The 24,626-nt window shown below is 40.1% G+C and overlaps 3 protein-coding genes and 1 pseudogene across 4 annotated transcripts; 1 reads left to right on the top strand and 3 right to left on the bottom strand.

Moving 5' to 3' along the window:
* Window positions 1-42: 42 nt before the first annotated feature.
* On the bottom strand, window positions 43-1,338 carry LOC113527673 (gap junction beta-3 protein-like; annotated as a pseudogene).
* Window positions 1,339-5,708: 4,370 nt separating this feature from the next.
* gjz1 (gap junction protein zeta 1) lies at window positions 5,709-11,151 on the bottom strand. Of its 2 annotated transcripts, none has more exons than XM_053238503.1 (2): window positions 11,013-11,151; window positions 5,709-7,175 (listed from the first exon to the last, which is right to left on the bottom strand). In XM_053238503.1, the coding sequence occupies exon 2, from the start codon at window positions 7,147-7,149 to the stop codon at window positions 6,424-6,426; it is 726 nt and encodes a 241-aa protein (XP_053094478.1). In that variant the 5' UTR covers window positions 7,150-7,175; window positions 11,013-11,151; the 3' UTR covers window positions 5,709-6,423. The 2 variants fall into 2 exon arrangements, with proteins under 2 accessions (XP_053094478.1, XP_034165393.1); XM_034309502.2 differs by lacking the exon at window positions 11,013-11,151 and adding an exon at window positions 7,307-7,460.
* Window positions 7,592-10,963, bottom strand: znf668 (zinc finger protein 668). Its single transcript, XM_034309353.2, has 2 exons — window positions 10,642-10,963; window positions 7,592-10,557 (listed from the first exon to the last, which is right to left on the bottom strand). Exon 2 carries the CDS (start codon window positions 10,554-10,556, stop codon window positions 8,610-8,612), a length of 1,947 nt encoding a protein of 648 aa, XP_034165244.2. The 5' UTR covers window position 10,557; window positions 10,642-10,963; the 3' UTR covers window positions 7,592-8,609.
* znf646 (zinc finger protein 646) lies at window positions 11,038-20,211 on the top strand. The gene is made up of 5 exons (XM_026915682.3): window positions 11,038-11,251; window positions 11,534-11,665; window positions 12,871-15,772; window positions 15,916-17,010; window positions 17,650-20,211. Exons 3-5 carry the CDS (start codon window positions 13,107-13,109, stop codon window positions 18,551-18,553), a joined length of 4,665 nt encoding a protein of 1,554 aa, XP_026771483.1. The 5' UTR covers window positions 11,038-11,251; window positions 11,534-11,665; window positions 12,871-13,106; the 3' UTR covers window positions 18,554-20,211.
* Window positions 20,212-24,626: the final 4,415 nt, after the last annotated feature.

Below are 24,626 nucleotides of genomic sequence, written 5' to 3'. Positions count from 1 at the left end.
TGCTTGGGTTAGAAACACCATGGTCAACACAGCCAAAACTGATTAAAGTGTAACACCCTTTATTGCCACACATTTCACAACTCAGTAAAAGACAGCAAAATTCAACAATGCTATTCAAAAGCTTTTACACAAAATTAACACTGGATTGAAAATGTTTAACAAAGACAAAAAGAAAGACATGAATGGAAGACCACAGTTGCTCAGAGAAACTAAAGCCTACTTTGAAAACCATGAACTTCCACATTGTGGGGTCCTTTGGTACAACAGTTACAGAGGTAGTGGCCAATGAAGTAGACACAGAACACACAACTGCTGATGATGACCAGGACAGAAATGGACACTAAAGCATAGATAGACATGCATTTCTCTGCCGTAGACCTTACCAAACACTCCTGATCTGGACATCCTTTAATATTACCCTTACATACGAACACCCCTTGGTTTAGTTTAGACAAGTTCCAATAAAGCAGAACATACACAAACCAAAACTCAACCAAAATCCGCAGCATAACGCTGAACAGGTAGAAGAGCACAGCGTTTCTGCTTCCATGCATGTCTAGGATCATCATCCCAGCTGTGTTTTTGGGGTCACTTGCGCTTTTCAGCTCGCCCAGAGATTCAAGTTCCACTCCATTCTTCTCTCTAGAGCTCTTCTTCTGGAAAACCGAACGTACGTGGACAGTGAAGAGCTCCATGAGCAGGACCGACAGAATGAGGAGGATGAAGATATAGTTCCAAGCCATTACCACAGGCTTGTCAAAGTGCTGGTTGAAGCAGGCTCTAGTGCACACGCTGTCCTTGGTGATATTGCAACTGAAGTCAGAGTCCAATTTGAACCAAGGCATTTCAGCCACAAAAAGTGTTACAAGGCGAATACAGAGAAAGCCAAACCACAAGGTGCGCCCTTTGTAGGTGGTGGTGGCGTCCACTGCAGTGCGGAGGATGGGGATCAGACCAGTAACAATTGCTGCCATTGCAGTTCAGGTTCAAGTTCTTCTGGCTAATAGAGACAACAAATATTTGCGAAGGATCAAAGCTGGGGAAAAAAAGAAATCGTAATAGACTGATTATTGCTGTATGTAGAAATTGTAATAGACTAATTATTGCTGTATGTATTGTTAAATATATAATAATTGTCAATTATATATTAATTGTTAATTGTATCAGTCTTTTGTTCTAATTCTATACATTACAGCTATGTAGTCTCATGTTCATGTTCATTTTAGACAATGTGTAATTAACTGTAAAATATACATTTATAGTTTTTAGAAAGTAAAGTATTTACTTACCAAGAGGAAATATCCGGCAAGAACGATTGGACTGTCTTTTGTTTCAGCAATGCTGACAATGCTACTATTTTCAGCCACTCAGTATATAGAGTGTTGAACTGCTAACATCATCAAAATTTCTGTTACACACACTGTTCTACCACATTCAATTTAGGTCATATTATTTATTATGTCTTACAAGAAACTGTAATAATGGTTATGTATTTTTAACACAAGCAGTATGTTTTACAACTTGACAATAATTTATAAAAGTAATTTAACTTTGTGAATGGCCAAAAAAACTGACCTTTTCAATAACCTCTAAAACATGTCACCTCAGAGCAAAATAGTATATCAAATAACATTGAAATATTGACTTAATTGAAATAACATAATTCATGTGACATTGGGGGTGGTCAGCAATAAACTTCTTGAGCAGCATCAAAATCTTTATATAGGAAAAATGACCTATGCTTTGGCTAATTTTTCTTTTAGGTTATAAAATTGACATGACTAATATCACACATATTTATGATGCATATATGTAGACCTATAAGAAGTTGCTGTAACAAACGAAGCATAAAAAGTTTGTTCAATACAATACAATAAATGAAGAGAGAGTAAAGTGATAATAAATTCATGAATGCATCCAACTGTGGTAAAGGATACACTTTTGGATTGTATGTGCATTAAATGGTGTTTTTATTAAACATCTTAATAAGCAGGGGAATAAGATAGACTGGGAAATATAGAACATTACATAGACCTACTACTACTACTACTCCTAGAAATTAGTTTAGATTTAAAATTTATTCAGTTATAATTAATTAGAAATTATTTATATTATATAACATCTATAAATTATATAACATCTTAATCTGTAGTCAATTTTACTTAGTCTATTGTGTTCATGTAATGAATGTGTTCATGATGAATTTGGAGAAGAAGTCCTGTTACTGAAATTTAATTTACTGATGTCATGAAAAATTATACTACAAATAAATAACATATTCAAGGTGTCATTGAGAATGAAAGTGAAGGTCTCAACCAATAATAACATGTGTCCCAGTCATGTCATCAAAAATGGTTTTCAGTCAGTCTTGACAAAAGGGAAAGCCATGCTTTTTTTTAGAATATAATAAAAACATTTTTATCACATGTAGATAGTCAATACCTTGAGGATTTCAGAAAGGTATCATGTGTTGGGTATTTGGTTTTATTAATGACAAGAAAGCTTAAACAAATTGTAAAAGAATATTTAGTTATTTGGTTAGTGTACAGACTGTAGAAATTCCACAGGTACATATATGTCTTCGGCCTACCAATGTTTGTGGCAGAAACAATAAGCCAATAATAGTAATCATTAATAAAAATCAGAGTGAAATGACTGGAAGAATCTAATGATTAATTATGAAACTTCAGTGCATACATCATCTTGGAAGATGTCTTGTGCATCAATACACAGTGGATCACATGATGTGAATCATGTTGATGAAACCTCCAGACATGAAATTCAAAACAGATTGCAGCTGAAACTTTAAAAGACACAGTCTTAAAACAGGTCACCAGACTTACAAATAATGGTTGGCCCAAAGGTTCATGTCATCAGTTTGTCATCCGTTCAAAGTTGTAAATGGACTGGTACTCATGCAGAATACGATTGTCATTCCACAGTCACCGCAACATGATATGCCCAGTACAATAAATAAGGTGCACCTCAGAACATAGAAATACAAGACATAACCAACAACTGTAGTTTACTGACCAAGAACGAATGATGACATTGATCAAATTGTCTCAGATTGTGAGCCTTGCTTGAAACATCAGAGCCAAAGGAACTTGTGGTTATTGTTGTACCAACTGAGGTGAGGCATAAAGTACTGATTTGTTTCATCTGGATGGAAAAACATGTCTGCTGCTGATGATTGATTCTGTCAAATTATTTTGAGACTGCTTCCTACCACGTCTGCCACTGGTGTAATGAAACATTTGAGGTCAATCTTTGTGAGATATGGCATTCCTCAGATTGTGACAATCACTAATACATAGTCACCACTATGGGGAGCTGTTGACTAGTCGTGCAGGGGGAAAATGGCAAAGCAGTCGCTAAGGAAATGCAGGCAGACAGTAAAAAATGCTGCCTAAATGTAGTTTATTCTACAGTCACTGCACACTGACACTGGGAAAGGTATTTTTTTCTTAGGTTTTATTTTATTTTGCTTTAATGGAACGTTATCACTTTGTATGAAGTGTAGCGGTATTGGACTGTTGTTTTTGTTTGTTTGTTTGTTTTATCCCAGTCCCATCTGCTCTCAGTTATTTTTTAATATGTTTAAATTTATAATTTAAAATTAATATGGATTTGGTCCAATATATTGGGAAGGCTTTCTTCTAGATCTTTCAATGAGGCTGTGGGGATTTGCCCATTCAGCCACAAGAGCATTAGTAAGGTTGGGTACTGACTTGGGGTGACAAGGCCTGTCATGCAGTCAGCGATCCAATTTAAACTGAAGTTGTTTAGTGGGGTTGCAGTCAGGGCTCTGTGCAGGCCACTCCAGTTTTTCCACACCAAACTTGGCAAACCATATCTTTATGGACCTTGATTTGTGAACAGGGGCACTGTCATGCTGGAACACGTTGGGCTAGGTACCTAAGATATTCTAGACAATTGCGTGCTTCCAAGCTAGCGACAACAGTTTGGGAAAGTCCCACATACAGTCATGTAGGAAGTGGGCAATGCCTTTGACACCATTCCTGGCTTATGCTGGTGTAGCTCCTTGGACCTGCACAGTGGTTATTAGCAGGAGGTTATGATGGTGTTCTTGTTGGGAATGGGACTTTGGCCATTCTGACAGACTGAGTGCATGCTGCTGTTGATTCTGCCAATGCTATACCGATTTCAGCAAACAGGCATTCAGAGTCCTGTTCATGGCCCTGGTTTCCCCTGCTGACCTTGCTGTTGGACAGAATTGTCCTTGGCATCTTCCCTTTCTACAAGATCAGCAGAGATACTTGGGCCTATGGGTATGTTCTCTCAGTGGGAAGTGCCCTTTGTGACAACAGTACTCCAACATATGGAATCAGTCCACTGTCCAGTGCCTTAATATGTATACATAGTAACTATGACTGCACAATACAGTACTATGGATGGTGTCTAACTAGGCGCTCAAATTGTCACAAACTTTCTGAAAGGAATAAGACACTGATCCAGTGGGAACTCGGCAAGAAGGGTCCAGGGTCAGATAGACATGGAGAGTGGTATTTTTTAGTATTTAGTATTAAATATTTCACCATATGGTTCACATGACTTTGTGGTAAGGTCTTGGCATATTTGCTCACAAACAAGAAAGTATACAGGTGTTTAAACATGGCCCTTGACAGTTATCTGGCGTTACATTTGCCAAATGCCATAAATGTTCCATACATAATTAGGGTTTCTGTTAAATATCTTGATTTATCTTTCTGTCCTCCTGTAAGAAGGAAAAATGGAAGTACCTGTATGTATTTCACCAACATAATGAGTCACCACTGTCACACCTATACAACGGATGACCTCAATTCTGTAGGGAGGTGGAGATGTCTCTTCTTTTTTAATACATATTTACAATATTCAAATTAACATTAGCTACTTTGTTTTAATAATGTAACGTATTCAATGCATTTTATATTATACAATTTCAGCTTAGGTCAAAACTAGGTCAGTGAGTCAAATAGGCAACTGGAGAATTTCTCTATGGAATATATGAACTCAGATCTACCAAAATGTAATCCAAAAAGCTACTAAAACAGAGTAAATTTTATTTCCTGAAGCAGAGATGTCTACATCATTTGTAATCCAGTGTGTTAATTTAAATCATGAGCATTACATGAAACTGAGGAAGGCCAGAGAGGATGTGATATTTACAGGTAGGCCACTAATGTAGGAGGTGTTGGTAGCTCATCAGTTATCAGTTATTGTTTATATATATGGGGGTAGTCAAAATATGTCAAAAGTTTATGCTTTTTTTTCCTGGACAAATTTGACAGAAGAGGGCAGAGAAATCTTGCTCCATTCAGTACAGACAAAAGGTTTTACATGTTCAGACATTCTGTTTCAATTTCTCAAGCATGATTATATTTATCACAGTAGTTTTGAAATTTTGGCCAGCATTAATTTACTCAATTTTACTTAATTTACTTATTTTTCTGTCTGTAGATTTTTTTTTTTTTTTTGCTGAACGTAAACATGCTTACAAGTCTTAGCTAAAATATAACTGATATACATGTATGTTTATATAATGTAGATGTTTTATGTAAATGAATAATTTGAAATAATTCTTTATTAAAAGAAATATTCCACATTGTGGTCATATTAGTTGCCTAGGTCCCGAAGGGTAACTAGACAGGAACCATCATTTCTAAGAGCAAATGGAAGAGCTAGAATGAATTATGGGTCTCACACAGTGCATCAGGCTTACAATACATGTTCAAAGTCAAACAGTAATGATAAGTGGTATTACATAATCAGAATCTGAAATAATACATTAAGCAAGTTTAAAAGATATTCTCATTTTTATTTTTAATCCTTATTTCACATTATTGTCAGTTGTTTTTAAATGAAGTACATCAGGGCACCTGTACCAAGGAATGCGAGGTGAAAGTGCCTCATCTGGTGGAGAGAGAATGCTGCAGTTCAAACCTCTGACCTTGATATGGCCAAGACTCAATATGCTCACAATATATTAGCTAAATCATTCCAGTAATTTTTATAGCAATATAATCCATGCTTTTTAATAAGTGAATGATGAAAGAAACATATTTAGTGCATGGTAAACTACTGTGAGAATAATTTCTTTGTCTTGTGCACTTACACGGTTCTTAAGGCACAATGTTCCAACATCTTAACCCAAAAGAAAAAAGAAAGAAAAATACAGAAACATTAGGTCAGAAACACCATGCTCAACACAGCCAAAACTGATCAAATTGTGACACCCTTTATTGCCACACATGTCACAATTCAATAAAACACAGCAAACCTGTTTTTAATTCAATGATATTCAAACAATTTCATACACAGTAACACTGGTCTGAAAAATGTTTAACAGAACAAAGAAAGACATGAATGAAAGACCACACTTGTTCAGAGAAACCAAAATACATTTTGCAAACAATGAAATTACACACTGTAAGATTCTTTGGTACAACAGTTACAGAGGTAGTGGCCAATTAAGTGGACACAGAACAAACAACTGCTGATGATGACCAGGACAGAAATGGACACTAAAGCATAGATAGACATGCATTTCTCAGCATTGCCACTCACCAAACACTCCTGATCTGGACATCCAATGGCATAACTCTTACATACGAACACCCCTTGGTTTAGTTTAGACAAGTTCCAATAAAGCAGAACATACACAAACCAAAACTCAACCAAAATCCGCAGCATAACGCTGAACAGGTAGAAAAACACAGCATTCCTCCTTCTGTGCATGTCTAAGATCATTATCCCAGCAATGTTATTGCCAGGGTCACTTGCAGTTTTCAGCTCACCCAGAGATTCTTGCCTCTCTCCCAAGTTCTTCTCAAAAACTGAGTGTATGTGGGTAGTGAAAAGCTCCATGAGCAGGACCGACAGAATGAGGAGGATGAAAATATAGTTCCAAGCCATTACCACAGGCTTGTCAAAGTGCTGGTTGAAGCAGGCTCTAGTGCACACGCTGTCCTTGGTGACATTGCAACTGAAGTCTGAATTCAATTTAAACCAAGGCATTTCAGCCACAAAAAGTGTCACAAGGCGAATACAGAGAAAGCTGAACCACAAGGTGCGCCCTTTGTAGGTGGTGGTGGTGTCCACTGCAGTGCGAAGGATGGGGATCAGACCAGTAACAATTGCTGCCATTGCAGTTCAGGTTCAAGTTCTTCTGGCTAATGGAGAAAACAAAACTTGCATGTTAATGGTTGTTGACTTTTATAAATCCCAGCTATATAGTCTCATATTTCTTATAAGTTTGTCCATATCAGATAGTTTATCATTTTAAAATATAGAATAAACTTACCTAGACAAAATCTCTGGCAAGAACAAGGTGACAGTCTTTTGTTTCAGCAATGCTGACAATGCTACTATTTTCAGCCACTCAGTATATAGAGTGATGAACTGCTAACATCATCAAAATTTCTGTTACTCACACTGTTTACCACACTTAATTTAGGTCAAGCTTTCTATTAGGTCCTACAAGAAATAATAATATTAATGTATTTTTAAAAACAAGCAGTAAGTTTTACAACTTGTCAGAGTAATTTAATTTTGTTAATGGCAAAAAAACAAACAGAAACTGCTGAAATTATTTGAGATAACTTTATTGAATACAGAATAGTCAGAGTAAACTGCCATTTGACCGGAGGGTAAACTGACACGTACAGGTAGTGGCTATAATCTAATAAATTCATGCATTTGTGTAAAGTTGACTCGTATGTAAAATACTGACCCTTTCAATAACCTATAAAACAAAATGAAACTTCAGAGCAAAAATGTATATATCAAAGATTGATATGAACTTTGATGTAGCAGCAATGATCAATCACACAAATACACACAGTTATATGTAATCATGTAATCAATTAATTCATTTAATAATGAATGCTTTGAAATAAAATGACTAATAATGTATAAACAGCATCTTTTTAAAGTTACCATACAAAACTTCTCTTGTTTCATACACTCAGTAAAAAGGTAAATACACAACCCTTAAATTGTTTTAAATGAACATTTTAAATGTTCTATATAGAGCCTTGCAACAGAGAGTTGATCTATCACATGTTCATAGCAGAACCTTTTTATGAAGCCAGGAGCCTTTAACAATCCAAGTAACCTTTGAAGAGCCTGTGAAGTGTGGAAGGGACAGCAGGATTTAACAAGAGACTTGTATGTATGTATGTGTGTTTGACACAGCTGCGTTCTTCTCAAAGGATCTACTCCGTAAGCTCACTCACTCAATTTCAGTAACTGATTTATCCTGATCAGGGTTGCAGTGGGCTTGAGATGGGAATACACCCTGGATGGGACACCAGTCCATCACAGAGTGCCATGAATACACTCCTTCACACACTCATTCACAACTAGGGGCAATGTATCTTAGTCAATTCACCTTCTGCCATGACAGTCACCAAACCTGTGACCCTGGAGCTGTGAGGACACAACACTACCCACCCTTTTTTGTATGGCATACCAAGCTGGGACTGTTTGCACGCATGGGTGCTTTGTAAGGCGTGTCACATGCCTACCAGGTAGGAAGAAACCAAACTGCTGCCTTAATCAAACACCCACCCAATATTGAAAATCATGTCCAATACACTGGTATTTCAAATGTCCTCTTCTTTGTTTATGTACACATGGCCTGACATTGTCTGTAACGCTGTCGCTGGTACAATGACAGGCACAGTTAGAGAAATCGTAGAGGGCTCCGATTTTATTGGGGAGGCTGCACTCGATGGGGATGGCAGTGGCTGTGTGTGGGTTGCGTCTGTCTGTGGCAGGGGAGATGATGACTGATTCTCGCGGTGTGTACGCAGATGTTTGCGGAGGTAAGCAGCAAACAGGAATGACTTACCGCAGACTGCACAGCAGTGTGGGCGGCTGTTGGAGTGGATGCGCTGATGCTTGCGTAATCCAGCTTTGTTCAGAAAACCTTTGCCGCAACTGTCACATATGTGTGGCCGTGGCTTGGGGTGTACCTTCTCATGTGCCTGGAGTTCAGATAACTGAGGGAACTCAGCCTGGCATGTCTCGCAAATAAATGGGCCAATGCGAATATTTGTGGAATCTGATGGAGGAGAGATTGCATGGAGGCTGGCGTGGGCCTGCACCTCCTCCCATGTCCCAAAGATGATCATGTCACAATGAACACAAGAGAATTGTGGCCTGGTGTTTTGGGAAAAGACTTGCTCGGATTCAGGGGCCTGTTCTTGTCGCACGGGTCTCTCAGGTAAATGGGTCCTTTCGTGCTTGCGCAGACTAGATGACATGACAAATGACTTGAAACACATCTGGCACTTGAATGGCCGCTCTCCAGAATGCACCCTCCTGTGCTTGTTGAGACTGGAGCGCTCTGCAAAGGACTTGCCACAATCGGTGCAGGAGAATGGTCGAAGCCCGGTGTGCACCAGCATGTGCCGACGCAGATCCCAAGACGCAACGAAGGCCTTGTCGCAATTTTGGCATTTGTATGGCCTCTGACCCGAATGCACACGTTGATGCACGGCTAAATCAGCTGGCTGTCGAAATCTCTTGGTACACTTGTCACAAGGGTAGGGCTTAAATCCCTGATGTGCCCTCTGGTGCCGGCGAAAGCTGGAAGGGTCTGAGAACATCTTGCCACACTGTGGACAGAGAAAGGGCTTCTCACCAGAGTGTGTGCGAAGGTGGGACTGGTAGGAAGAGAGCTGAGTGAAGCCTTTCCCGCATTGCTCACACTGGTATGGCTTGCTCTGGGAGTGAATACGCAGGTGACAGGCCAAGGAGGAGGAGCGCGAAAAGGCCTTACCACAGTCCGAGCAAAGGTATGGCTTTTCACCCGTATGAGAACGCTCGTGGTTCTTCAGATCCTTGAGCTCTGTATATGTCTTGGCACACTGTTGGCAGGAATATGGCCGGTGACCTTGGTGATTGCGCCGGTGCTTGCGGTACACGGAGGGGTCGGCAAAACTCTTGCCACATTCTGCACAGAAATAAGGCTTCTCTCCTGTGTGGGAACGCTGGTGAACTTTCAGCTTGGACAGCGTAGGATAGCTCTTAGAGCAGTGCGGACAAGAATGAGGCCTCTCGCCACTGTGTTGCGTCATGTGAATGCGCAGGCAGATGGCCTGCATAAATGCCTTGCCACATTCAGTACAGACAAAGGGTTTTTCTCCAGTGTGGGAGCGGCTGTGATTGCGCAGCTCAGTGTGGGTCTTGTATGCTTTATGGCACTGAAGGCATTGGAATGGACGCTCAGCCGAATGCGAGCGCTGATGCTTAGAGAGTTGAGCACGGCTGGAGAAGGTCTTGCTGCATTGCCCACAGGTGTATGGCTGCTGCTTGTCTTGACCGTGAGCTGAGAGCTTATGGCTCCGTAGAGCAGAGGGGCTGGAAAATGTTTCCTGGCAGGCTGAGCATTTAAATATGTTCTGAGATTTTGACGGTCTCCCTTTGTTTCTTCTTTTAATTGGTTTCTCAACTGTATTCTCACTCTCTTCACTGGGCTCCGTCTCAGGAGTTGGTGTATGCTGCTCAGCTGTAGGTGGGCTGCCTGGCTGAGGGGAGGCCATCATTCTGTAAGTTAATGATATTTTGTTATCAGGTGAATGCCAGAACACAATAATCCCATAATCCCAGTGTATGCACATGTGATCTTACTGGTTTGTACTAAAGTGAACAGAGAGTGTAGACAGTACAGCAGACGACTCAAAATGGCCGGCATTAGGACCTCAGGGACAATTAGTTAGCCAGACAAAACACTCGCTGAGGGAAGTTGTTTAGCATCTACAGTGAAACACCTGACGAAATTGTCTTCCGGCTGGCTGGGCAGATCAGTGTTAATAATGCAGTGCAAAGATTATTTAAGCCACTAAATAAGCATTTAAGCCCACACATAACAGCCAGTGTAACACAAAATGGCTGGCTTTAGGACCGCTGAACGAGCTATGTACTTTAAACGATCTGTCACTGTATGTGTCATGATTAAAGTTCCCGCCCGAATGTGTGCAATATGATGAACAAAATCTTACCAGTAAGTGCAATATTAAGGCGTAGAAGCTGTTTCCTAGAACACTGTCTGTACTGGAAGTGAACTGCTGTCAGCGGTGCTGCAGTACCCGAGAGGCTTTAGGACCGTGAGCTCCAGTCGGCAAGAAGCTACAGCATTTCCGCAAATCCACGGGACTGTAAAAAGTGTGATATTCCAGTAGAGGAAAAACTAATAACACTCCTTTGTTGTTTGCAAACGCCTGCTAGACTTGGCGTCATGGTAAGTACATCACAGTCGGGGATAACTAGTTAGCTATCTGACTAGAAAATGGGGATTGTGTTGTGGGAGGAGAAATATAACAAGCTACCCGTTAGACTACGGGTACAGTCTCCGTTTGCGGATAAACAAAAATCTTGTATATCAAAAATATTGTCCGTTAATTGAGGGTACAGAAAGTATCGTTTTATCATAGAGGAAATGATAGTTATATTAAATGTATGTAATTCATGAAAATATCGCCGTCGGACCTTGTTTCATTGATGCACATTTCCTGTTTCTCAGCGACAGCAGCCGGAAGTGGGAAAAGACAATTGGTGCGGACGGGGACGTGTACAGCCGCCCTGAGTCAAAAAGCAAATGGATAAAACGCACCTGCAAATAACAAATCATTCGAAAGCATCTGCGACATCCTGTGTATGTACTTTATACCATTGTTCAGCCAACGATAACTATTCGGTGTTATTTTGAACTTAGGTGCTAGCTATCTTAGTTAGAAATGCTAACTGGCTAGCGAGCTATCTAGATCCATTAGCTTAGCTAATGCGTGTCGATGCTTGTTCAGTCTATCAGCTCGATTTGATCAGATGATCAGTTCATACATTAAAGGTTTTAACATCGCCGATTCACATGTATTTCAATTATGTTGCGTTTAGAAATTAAGACGGTAGCCAACTTACTGACAAGGTTATGTTTGTCTTGCTAGCTACCATGCAAGGGAATTGTTTACTGTGTAAATAGTAGTCCATTGTGTTAGCCAGCTGGCTTAGTCTCTACAACTTACCATCTGAGTCCTAACATGTAAAAATCTCGAGAAAAAAGTTCTCGACTAGAAATAATACATCCAAAGGAAAGATATGTTCTTAACCCTTGCGTTCTGTTTAGGTCAAATCGACCAGCTTTTCATTTTTACTTAAGATCCTTTATTCTCGATATGAAAGTATATGCGATTGGATCATTTTCTCTGTTGAACATGGGAAAAGGGACATATTTACTCTTTTTGGTGCATCTGCTGTACTTCTCTTCTTATTATATAGACTGTGCGTAATGTTTCCGTCATTTTAACCCAAGTGATAAAATATTAATTGATACTAATTGCTTTTAATGAAAATAAAACAAACAGGGGAAGTCACAGGTTGCATTACTGCCATGTCTTATTTGCGCTTATACCAGATTACACACCTGCTTGTAGGAGCATCTCAGGCATGAGAAGTGGTTTTGTGTATATTTACTGTTCCCGAAATACTGTTCAGCATAGCTCATTTCAAATATTGCTATCTGTCTCAGATGCCCAAAGTCAATATGACCCGTGAACAGTACATCCATTTCTAAGTAGCAAACAGAACATTTCTGGCTCAGTTCCTGGGTACTACTGCTAAGTTACAAGCTATTTATGTTCTTCTGAAAGTTAGAAGCTTGGTGCGTTCACTTTAATTTAACTTTTAAAAGTTAGGTTTTTAGCTATAGCACCTGCAAGTCGAAAGCCCCAAATATCAGTCTGACCCCTGCTAAGATCAGTAAACATGTTATTACTTTTTTAAAAAATGCATAAAATGTTATTTGAATACACTTGAGTAGTGCTGTGCAAACCTTTAACCTTTTTAACTCTCGTCTCTCTCTAGCGTCCATCCACTGTGTGCACCCTTATGAGCCCAGTCATCAGATTTTCAATGGCATGGAACAGAATGCATTCATTTCTCCTTTCATAAAAATTACCTTTGCATATGGACTTTACATACACCATCCCTTTGATGAAAGTGAGGACAAGGACCTCACCTTTAAAAAAGGTGCCCCCATTTCTCATAATCAAACTGGCTCTTGTTAGTATTTTACATCACTCTATTATACCATTGTGGCTATGCAACAGCCAGGCAAGACCAAAGGCTTTTTATGCAAGCACTGTGGTATAGCATGTTCCAGCATGCCCAGTCTTTTAGAGCACACAGAAACCTGTCATCAGTCCGAGGATGATCGGAAATTCAAATGTGATGAATGTGGACGGGGATACAGGCACGCTGGTAGTTTGGCGAATCATAAGAAAACTCATGACATTGGCTCTTTCCAGTGTCACATATGTGCTCGGAAGCTATCCAACGCATTGGCTCTCAAAAGTCATTTGCGTATTCACACCTCACGAAAGAAGTATACTTGCATGGACTGTGGTAAAGGCTTTCGCCTCGCAACCCAACTGGCAACTCACCAAAAGGTGCATCGGAATAGAGAGTTTCAGGGAAGAACCAAGAACAGTGAGCTGAAACGTAATCAGGCTGGAGGCATTTATGATGACGAGCAACTACAGCAAGTAGATGAGCAAGATTTCGATATGATCCCAGAACTGCCATCAGACTTAGAGTTGGATGTTGCCCCTGATAATGGCTTCAGCAATGGTTTGATGTCAGAGCTGATTCCAAGCTCTACTGCTGAACATGACACCACTGGTGATGATGAGGACCGGCCATTTAAATGCGACATGTGTGAGAAGACATATAGGCATCATGGAAGCCTGATAAATCACAAGAAAACTCATCAGATGGGCATATTTGAATGTTCGGTCTGTTTCAAACAGTTCAACAATCTTGCTGCCCTTACCAGTCACCAACGAATCCACAGTAAAACTAGAGGTCATCCCAGCACGGTTAGCCCATTGACCCCTGAGGCATACACAGACTCTGCGTCAGAACAGGTGTCAAACGTATTGCACAATGGGGCCACAAATATCCATTTCTGCCATCTTTGTCAATCAGCATTTCCTAACGATGATGAGTTTCAAAATCACATTATGTTGCATAACTCTTCTTCAGTGTCCTTTGAGCTCCCTGCTAGCACACCAGAGGACCATCCTTTTTCATATAGTATTAATCAGTCACCTGACTCTAATCCATATCCATCCTCCAGTGACACTCCACCATTGCCTCCGTTACTCGATAAGGCTGTTGATTATGACCAAACCCAGGGACCAATGGAAAATGGTCATATATATGTACCTCACCCCATTGGTGATGAACCAACTCTTTTAGATACTCAGGGAGAGCATCTGGCCCTGCCTTCAGAAAACCTCAACCCTGAACCTTTGGAGCAAGCTACTGATGATAAACAAGATCAGTCTGGTAGCTCAGACCGCCGTTTTAAATGTCACATTTGTGGCAAGAGCTACCGACATGCAGGTAGCCTCATCAACCACAAGCGCTCCCATCAGACAGGTATTTTCCAGTGCTCTATTTGCCGTAAGAATTACCCACATCTGGCTGCCCTGCGCAGCCACCTTCGCATCCACAAGGGGAGACCTTCTATGGTGATCCCCACTGCTGAAGGTGACTGGCTTTCCTCAGAGCCCCTGACACATGAAAATCAGCAAGGAGGCTTTCCTCATGAAGGTGATGTAAGTGGTATTCTGGGCCTTCCTCAGGATTTGGGAGACTCTGTACACATGAATTCTGATGAGGAGAATATCAACGATCTTGATGGCTCAGAATTCCAAGAACAGTTTGACAGTTCGTTCTCTGAGGACAGACACATGGACCTACCTCAGGATGAAGCCCTCATGGAGAGGCACATGTGTGCAGACTGTGGAAAGACATTTACTGATATTGCAGGGATCAAGTCACACACGTGCCCTCTCTTGAATCAGCAGTATCAGTCAAACAGTATCAGTCCAGACTGTGAAATGGACTTTAAGACTGCAGATTATAAACATGCTGTGGGAGATTCAGGGGAGCAAATGGCTTTTGAGGGACACAATGGTGGTGACATTACTTACTTTCATGACACTATGCATGATCAGATGATGAGTGACAATGAAGAAAAGCTTCACTGCAAAAATAGCGATGAAGAGGACGAGGAGGATGATGGAGAGATGTATCAGTGTTCAGTGTGTGGGAACCACTACACCAGCATGCGGGCGCTCAGGAGCCATCTCCGTGGTCACACTCAAATCCATGGAACCCCATCAACATCAGGCCCCTCCTCTATGTCCTCCCTTGAGGCTGAGAAAGATGATGAACCAGGTCAGGTCCAGCAAGGTGACTGTGATCTGATTATCTGTAGCACTTGTGGAGAAAGTTTCACAAAAAAACAGGACCTACTAGCCCATCAGCTTTTACATAGCAATACAGAGGTTGGACACCCAGAAGAATATGTAACACAAAACCAGAATGGGCTCCAACCAAAAGAAGAAAGGGAGAGTATTATCTGTGGGACATGTGGTGTAGTCTGTACCAGTGTTGCTCAACTTGAGAGCCATAATTGCCCTGGACAGTGTGATGAGAATCTTGAGGAGTATGATGAAAAAACAGATATTGTCAATGCTCTCGGACAAGAGCCTGAATATTTGAAGGAGAGTCCTGACAGTGGAGCGAGACTGTACAAATGTGACCAGTGTGGACGTTCATACAGACATGCAGGCTCACTTCTAAATCACAAGAAGTCACACAAAACGGGGGTGTTCCGTTGCTTTGTTTGTCAGAAGCGCTTTTACAACTTGTTGGCCCTTAAGAACCACCAGAGAACACATTTTGATGTTAAGAAGTAAGTAAAGATTAGTTCCAAATGTTTTCTATGATACCGTGGCTTGTATAATGTTGTATAAATGTTACCATATATTTAATAGATAAATAGATTTCACAACTCAATCCTCAATATTCTTTTTTTTTTTTCTCCCCCTCTACTAGGCATAGTTGCACAGAATGTGGGAAAGCTTTCAAAATCCACAAACAACTGCTGAACCATCAGAGAGTTCATCGGGAAAACAAGGCCAAGATTGAGGAACTCAACAAACAGATACAGGCCCTCATGGAGATGAGTGGGAGTGTCTCTGTGAGTGGGATGCAGGCGGTCAATGCCAGCAGAAAAAGACGCGGCCGACGCCGCAAGCAAAAAGACATTCCTGGTAGTGAACAGTCCAGCCCAGAAAAAGACAGCCACTCAGGGGATCCTAATGACCCACGGCCTTTTGTCTGTGACCAGTGTGGGCGAAGTTATCGGCACGCTGGGAGTCTGGTCAACCACAAAAACTCGCATAAGACAGGAGAATATTATTGTGCCGTCTGCAACAATACCTACAGCAACCAGTTAGCGATGAAGAACCATTTACGCATTCACTTCTCAGTCAAAAAACACTGCTGCCAGGACTGTGGAAAGGCATTCCGGGGAAAGAAACAATTACTGAACCATACTTGTAAACACAATCGCAAGAATGCAGCATTGAAAGCAAAGGGTAGAGGTCGGAGACGGGCAAAGGATTTAACATGCAAGAATTGCAGTCTGGTATTTCCCACAGCTGAGCAACTTGCAGGCCACACCTGTAGCAAAGAACCTGGCCCTGAGTCTACCCCTGCAAGTACCAACCATAACCACAATGGAGATGCATCCATGGTAAAAGAGGAAAGGCCTTTTAAGTGCAACATTTGTGGTCGAAGCTACCGTCATGCAGGCAGTCTGTTGAACCATAAGAACACGCACAAAACCGGCCATTTCACCTGCTCCTACTGTGCCAAGCCTTTTTCCAATCCCATGGCATTACGTAATCACACTCGCATCCACACACAGAAAAAAAAATATGTCTGCACAACCTGTGGCAAAGCTTTCCGTCTCTCTAGCATCCTCTACAACCACCAGAAGATCCATGCCAGAGGAGTTACCCATTATAGCTGCCATACATGTGGGAAGAGGTTTCAGGGAAAATCTGGACTTAAGAGACATCGCTGTTACAGAAATGGCTCATCAGGCTCCCCTCTCAGTCAGGATGGAGGTGACAAGTGTTACACGTGAGTGAATCAATATTCATACTAGTTTTAGGGGGGTTTTTAAATTTTATAATTTTTTTTTTAGGTCTTTGTTGATTCCTGTGGCTTTTGTTAATAATAGTAATAGCTTATTTTGGTATTATTTATGCAGAGTTTGCTTGTTTGTTTATTTAGTTAGTCAGTCAGTTAGTTAGTTAGTTTGTTTTTTGGGTTTGTTTTTATTTTTTCCAAAACTCATAGCTATGTAACTAAGATTCCCCACAAGAGGGAGCTGTTAAAACCCAAGAAGGCTTTGTGTCCATGATTGTTAGGAATAGAAGTATGTTTGCAGTATACAACTATGTTAATCAACCACCCCAGTATTAAATTCATAAACACACTTTAGCTATGTTCTGAGGATAGGCAATGATCAGGCAATGATCAGCAGGGTATCAGTGATAGAGCGTAATCAATGACACTGTGCTTTATTGTATTTTTCTGTAAAATCTACAGACCTTGTTAAACCATTGTCTTTTATTAATATTGCATGACCTTGTTAAATACTAGTTCTGAGTTTCTTTTATTTTACTCTGAAAGAACATGGTGGATTATATGGTGTTTTTATATTACATGGTGGTTATATTCTGTTTTTATTTTATTTTTATCTTTTCTCTTTTGCAGGTGTGATCAGTGTGGACGCTCCTACAGACACGCTGGATCTCTTCTCAACCATAAAAAGACTCATTCTGCTGACCTGCTCCACTGTAGTCTCTGCCTGAAAACCTTCACTGACCATCTGGAACTCCAGAGCCACTCCCAGATGGCCCGTCACTGCTGCCCTGATTGTGGAAAGACCTTTTGCGAGTTTGCACACCTGCAGAGCCACATGGAGGTTCACAGCAAGGGTCTACCTTATTACTGCAGTGTTTGCCAGCAGAACTTCCCCAACATGGCCAGCTTTGAGCAGCACCAGGAGGCTCACCATAGCATGCAAGAACAGTCCCGTCATCAGCAAGACATTCAGATGTCACAGAATTTGGATTGGGACTCTGGACTTAACCAACAACTGGGGCTCCAAAATCTCTCCAAAATGGATCCAGAGTTTAGCCAAATGCACGAAGGCTTCTCTGACCAGGAAGATCAGCAAGAGAGTGGTGAGGCGTTTGATAAAGAGGAGAAGAGCCATGTGTGTGAGCACTGTGGGCGTTCATATCGGCATGCCGGATCCCTGCTCAACCACAAGAACAGCCACAAAACGGGCTCCTTTTTCTGTTCAGTGTGCCAAAAGGAGTTCACCAACCTGATGGCACTGAAGAACCACAGGCGAATTCACACAGAGCCCAAGCGCTACCAGTGCCTGGAATGCGGCAAGGCATTCCGTGTGTCTACCCAGCTCATCTGCCACAGACGCATCCACACTAAAGAGAAGCCTTTCTCCTGCGTTCTCTGTGATAAGCGCTTCTCCAGCAAGTCCAACCTGCGACACCACCAGAAGTTGCACCAGAATGCCCAGCAGACCTTTGAGTCCTCCTTCAACATGGATCCAAATGCCTTCATGGGACTGGGTGTGGAGCCTTTCCTCTGAGGCAGCGTCTGCAGGACCAACACTCTCATCTCGGCGTTCCAAAGGAAGACGACAAAATAACATTTCTGTTATGGAACTCTTCCCCCACCCAAGGCCCAATGCCAATAATCGTAACACATCAGGTTTTTCTGCTGTATTTGTCAAGATGGTGTCCAAGCCAGATGCTGTTCTTGGCAGTAGTTGCCTCCTGTACTGTTGTATTTTCAAATACTTTTCTTTAATGGACACTTAAGACTGGCATTGACGTGATACTACCTCTGGTAGGGACAGTGATACTGTAGAAACTTTAGAATAAGTGATGGTGCCTGTCAGAAACCATTTTAGATTTGAATGTTTCAATGTTTTTGTTTTCCTCACAGAGTGCACACAAACTAAAGAATTATATGGTACTATCATAGGTCTCAAACTGAGGACTGGGGTAAAAGTATGGTATATTTTCCTAGACTTTACCCCAGCACTGACCCTAGGAGTAGAGTCCGACCGATTATTTGGCTGCATTTTCAAAAGGTTTCGTCAAAGGAATGACAGTTTGTTGACTTAGGTTGATATTTTAGTGAATAAGAAAGAAGTCCCATTATGCATGTTTTTCCATGTTTTCAGGAGACTGTATTCCGTTGTATCAATATAGACATTTGTTCTATAATCACGTCTCAATTGAGTACAAGCATCATTAGTACTTTCATCACGGGTGATGCTGTTAATGCTGTTAAACAGCAATCGTAGAATTATTAGCAGTTCCCTTCGGCCTGCCAAAAAGAAAATATCAATGATATTTATTTATTTAAAAACTTATTTATAGCCCATGTTAATATCTGAACAACTGTTATCACCATTTTAATGTGGTAAATTTCATGCAGGGTTTTAGTTGTAACAGGAACTTACCTAGGTATTTCCACATATGGTTGAAGTGTTTTTATTCCAAAAGCATTTCATAGTGATGTATCTAAATGTTGCCAAGTGGTGAAGTTGAGATTTATTTTCTCAATGTGTGATTTAATGTATTCTTTTGAATAGCATTTTTATTTAACCTGCTGTACGTCAGTTCTTCCAAAAATGATTGCTGAGCAAACAACTATGGCTAGACAGTTGATTGAGAATGTGTAACCGTACAGATTGTGATGAAAGGGACCCAGACATCCACAATCGGTCGGGCTCTATGATGGGTAGCAACTCCTAGATGGGGACACTTTTCAGTAGTTTTGAAATTACTCAGGTTTCACACCTTAATCACTAAAAATAATATAAATGATTAAACCATATGATTTCATCTGATGCACAAAGCATCAAAGGGAAGGTATATTTTTGTTTGTCAAGGATATGATTCCCGTTTGTATTTCTATGTGCCATTTCATATCATTGCCCTACTTAGAATAAAATGTATTAGTAGTTTCCACTTATGCCTATATTTCAGTACTTACTGATTATTTAAGAATAGGAGTTGTAGACCTTCGTGGTGGCATTGAATATGAAACTCCACTGACTTCTGAATCTTTGAGATTCACTGTAATCAGTTACATATATCTTAAATATAGAATATTTATTTTTGTTCTTACAATCAGTGTTTCTCTTTCTCAAGTAGAGGACTAAGCAGATACTGTTTATTTGTAGATGTTCTTGCCCTCACTTCCTGGAACTCAATAAACACAATGTAAATGTTAGCGATTGTCTGGATTGCCTTCTCTTTGTACCCATTGTACCAGCAAGGAGCAGTTCATTTGCTTAATAATCCAAGAGATAGAGGACATTGTAGATGGGTCATGTGGTTTTTCCTCTTTTGAATTGAACATGGATGTTGTACTTGAAATCCTTTATTTACATTACATATTAACTTAAAACATTTATAAATGTCATGCTTCACAAGTTATACACATTCACTAAATATGCAACAGTTGTCTCATTTTATTGCCTATAAATGCTTAGGCTGTTTTACAGTCCAACATCATGTAATCCTTTTCTAAGGCAACAAACTCTGGCCTTAATATCAATTTGATCCAATACCATAACAGTGACCAGCAAAAATATAAAGTTAACAGAAGTCTAATACTGCATAATTGTTGCATCTTGGATTTACCACTAGCCTTGTTATTCCTCAGTGGGCCATATAAAGTATGAACACTGAATATGATGGCTTTCTTAGTATTTCAGCAGTGTCCTGTCTCAAGCATGCTGTGCCCATTGCTGACTCTACTGGGGGGGGGTCAGTATTTTGGCTTGTTGGGTGATTGGACACTTGTCAGCAACTTCTGCATATTTAAGTAACTTACCATGATGGCTATGACTCGATATTTCAGCCATATGTAAGTTATTATAATGCATCACAATGTAATGGTAGCATTGGTAACAACAAATGGATGGTGTTTTGATATGAATTCTGTGGATTTAGGTTTACTGGTTGTAGCTTAGCTAATCACAGGCTGTTAGCAGATGTAGTAGCTTTTCAGAACCAGATACAGACAGGTGACAAATTAAAGGGAAAAAAACAACATAAAGTATCTTAGTAAGGTGCTGGTCCATCACACACCCTGGCACCTTGGCATCGTTTCTACTAGTTTCTAGAATGGTACTGGAGGGATGAGGGGTGCTGTCAGCTCAGAATCTCCCATAGGTGTTTAATTAGGTTGAGTGACTGCAAATGCCATAGCGTATGATTTACGTCACTTTCATACTCGTCAAATCATTCAGTGACTCCTCGTGCCCTGTGGATGGGCACTGTTTTCCTGGAAAAGACCACTTCTATCAGGATAGAAATGAATCCAAACCATGCCAGCAAAATCCCCTCATCACAATATAACAGAGCCACCAGCTTTTCCTTTAATTGGTCACCAGCCTGTATTTAGACATGCAGCTCCATAGGTGCCATTTGTCCCACGTGTAACACCACAGAAAGGCTACTAAAGGCAGTTTGTCGTAACATTGAGTATTACAATGACTACATCCTAACAGTGCATAGGACACAAATATATACAAGATTTATCTACAAAATATTAATTACACATTACATTCAATAGGCCAGAATAAATCTAATGTGGAGGTAAACAGTTACTATACAAAAGGTATTTCTTTGTGGCGTACAGCCACTTCTACACTACAGTTCTGGAAGTTTATGGCAGTTTTCACTGGATTAAAAAATGGACATTCATAAACATTGTAAGTGCACAGGGGGTCATGAATACTCAAAATGGGATACAAGAAAAAGCAAAACAAGTGTGTTCACAATAAACATTATAAAAGATAATGCCTTTCAAAAAATAGAGCTTAAAAAAACATTTCCTCTGTTTCTCTGTTGTAAGGCATCTGATTGTTGCTGATGTACAGGTGTCTACTCAAAAAGCACCTTAAGCCTGCTCACACAGTGAAGGACAAAGTCTCTGAGGTTTTTGAGATCACAGTGACTCTACATCATCTGCATATTCTGGAGTGTGTTAATCACCTCTATGTCTGACCTACCAATATAATAAATTAGAAGAGTCAAATGCTACTCGTAGTACACTCTGTAGTCAACGTATTAGCAAATAGATCACCGACTGAATCAACAGCTTTCTTAATACCTTGAATTCTTCTTTTCCATTCACTTTTCCTGGAAAAAGTAAAGGGCAAACAATATTTTAGAGCATACCAACAATTACATACACAGGTAACTGCTTGTGTGGTCACATCATTCCAAATATTCTGTCAGCATAAGTAGGGTATAGTGAAATTTAAATGTCATATCATTAAAAACATGAGTACCTACTTAATGATCTGCCTACACTGGATAAAGTGGACCTGTGGTTTCCTCAATGGGCTCTAAATGATAGGCACGAAGTTTTTCGTTAGTTATAAAGTCTTTCCATAAAAAGGTGTTTGTGTCAAATTCAGGAATCATTCAGCAGAAACAGAAATTCATTAGAACAGAACATCTCTTGTTGTATTGATCTGTTTGGTTCTTACCACTTAAAGTCCTTCTGGACCTGCATTGATGTACTAGCACTCCTATGAGCAAGGCTCCAAAAACAACCACAGCTGCCAGCACTGAGAAACTGGTAATGGCTGCTACCCTCCAGGAATCACGAGGCTCGTCTGGTGGGCCTGTTAACCATAGGACAATATTATTGGAGAAGTTTCGGTTCTTTGCTCAGAAACTTACAGCAAGAGACAAAGCACTCCTGATTTTAGCGTAATGCTTATGTTGCTTTGAGCCACCACTACCCCCATCCACTCCTAATGCATTAATCTGAAATACAGTGAAATGCTTTATAATATTCATTATACTATGAACAGTTCTGCTCAAAGTACTCTATTACTGCACAATATCAATGTACCCTGAGTCTGCATTGGTAGATATTAAGACAGAAAACTAAAAAGAAAATACATATTGATTGATGTTTAACTCAGTTTAGTACATGCTTAAGAATCCAGCTCTTACCAATACATGAATGTATTTTGTTTAATTATTACCTATTTCTATAACTCACATGTGTTACATGATGGGGTTTTGGGGAACTCTATGCATGTAGCACAAGGCACACAAGCACCAAGATCACTGTTAAAGAACTCTGATTTTGCACAGGAGGAACCTGTATGAGGAAAAAAGCACAATATTAAGAACAGATTTACATATTTAGGTGCAGTAAATAACTGTGAATAAATTGAGTATCATAAGAGTCAAACTATAATCAAAGAAATCCAGAGACCTGTGTTTTGTTTCTAATTCATATGAAATGAGCTGGGAAATTCCGTTCAAGTGATGTGGTGGAGCACTTGAGGGGAAACGCTATTACTCACTCCTCGAGTGCGCAAGCAGCGATTTGTCTGCATGAATGTTTGAGCAGACTATGATACAGCTCCTGAGCACTTACACATGAACATTACATTACAGGCACTGGGAGAAGTGACTTCATGAGAATCTGAACACCATCACCAAAAGAGCTGAATTTCACCTCTTACACACAGTTCTGACGCAACCTTTCAACTAATCTGAAAGTCTGTGGTTAGATGTGTACCACAGAATTCACCATAATGAAATGAAAGTTCTTTTGTCACCAACAATTCTGTAAAACGTAAAACAAAATTCTACAGTAGAATTTGGCAGTACACTCATATATATATATATATATATATATATATATATATATATATATATATATATATATATATATGCTTACTGCTTGTACCTCATCCTAAAATATTAATTTATCATCATTGTAAAATAAGATTTGTCAAATCAGCTGGGCAAAGGATGAGTTAAAATGAGACTTCCTGTGAACTTGGCTTGTTTTAAGTCAGCAGTTAGCAAGGTTATTATGACATAGAGAGTGAGTCTACTTACAAACACCTACATTGACTTTCTACCCTCTGACTAGGCTTATGATGGTGCATTTACACCTGCACAACTCCACTGATTTAATTATAGGCGAAGATTTATTTCAATTTCCGCTGGTTAATATTTGGTCAGCTTTTATTTGTAATGATTTGTACAGCATTTGATGCAATTGTATTGCAAGTGGTCTTATGTGGTCTTATTAATATGTTGTGTATTATGCATATGTTGCAGATGATACTATATATATATAAAATTAAATGCCTCACAAAAGATAATTGTCTTCTCATCTGTAGTCTATTTATCCTGTTCAGCTGTAATGTCTGTGACGTCAGAAGGTTCACTGTCTGTATTAAAATGTGTAAACATGCTTTTATGAGAGAATCATGACAGAAGTTATAATTACTTTAGTGTTTAAAGCATTCCCTTACGTTGTCACAACAGACTCATGAATAAACAGGAGACAGCTAATGAAGTGCAGCCTAAACCACACAAAGTGTATTTGGAGAATAAACATCTTCCCAGGCAGCATATTGTCTAAAGACATTCTCCTTACATTTGCTGCTCTGCTCCACCCAAGAAACTGTTCCAAAACTCCACAAACTACACACAGAGCCACTCTAATGGCGAAGGGGCTGAGACTGTATCCCAAACCACTCCACACTCCCTGCACAAGTGCGCTACGTCGAACACTAAGTCAGGGCTCCTAAGCACTGCGCAGTGCGCTACATGTAGGATACGACGGCATTTTGGGATGTGGGCTGAGCGCGCAGG

Source organism: Pangasianodon hypophthalmus, chromosome 12 (assembly GCF_027358585.1).
Source record: "Pangasianodon hypophthalmus isolate fPanHyp1 chromosome 12, fPanHyp1.pri, whole genome shotgun sequence".
Classification (NCBI taxonomy): Eukaryota; Metazoa; Chordata; class Actinopteri; order Siluriformes; family Pangasiidae; genus Pangasianodon; species Pangasianodon hypophthalmus.
The sequence above is the reverse complement of the archived record's forward strand: the minus strand, read 5'-3'. Positions and strand labels throughout refer to the sequence as shown.

Excerpts from the sequence above, each read along its gene's own strand:
- gjz1 (XM_053238503.1), bottom strand. The coding sequence starts at position 7,149 with ATGGCAGCAATTGTTACTGGTCTGATCCCCATCCTTCGCACTGCAGTG.
- znf668 (XM_034309353.2), bottom strand. The coding sequence starts at position 10,556 with ATGATGGCCTCCCCTCAGCCAGGCAGCCCACCTACAGCTGAGCAGCAT.
- znf646 (XM_026915682.3), top strand. The coding sequence starts at position 13,107 with ATGCAACAGCCAGGCAAGACCAAAGGCTTTTTATGCAAGCACTGTGGT. Across the intron at positions 15,773-15,915 it reads ACACATTTTGATGTTAAGAA|GCATAGTTGCACAGAATGTG; the intron begins GTAAGTAAAGAT and ends CCCCTCTACTAG. Across the intron at positions 17,011-17,649 it reads GGAGGTGACAAGTGTTACAC|GTGTGATCAGTGTGGACGCT; the intron begins GTGAGTGAATCA and ends TCTCTTTTGCAG.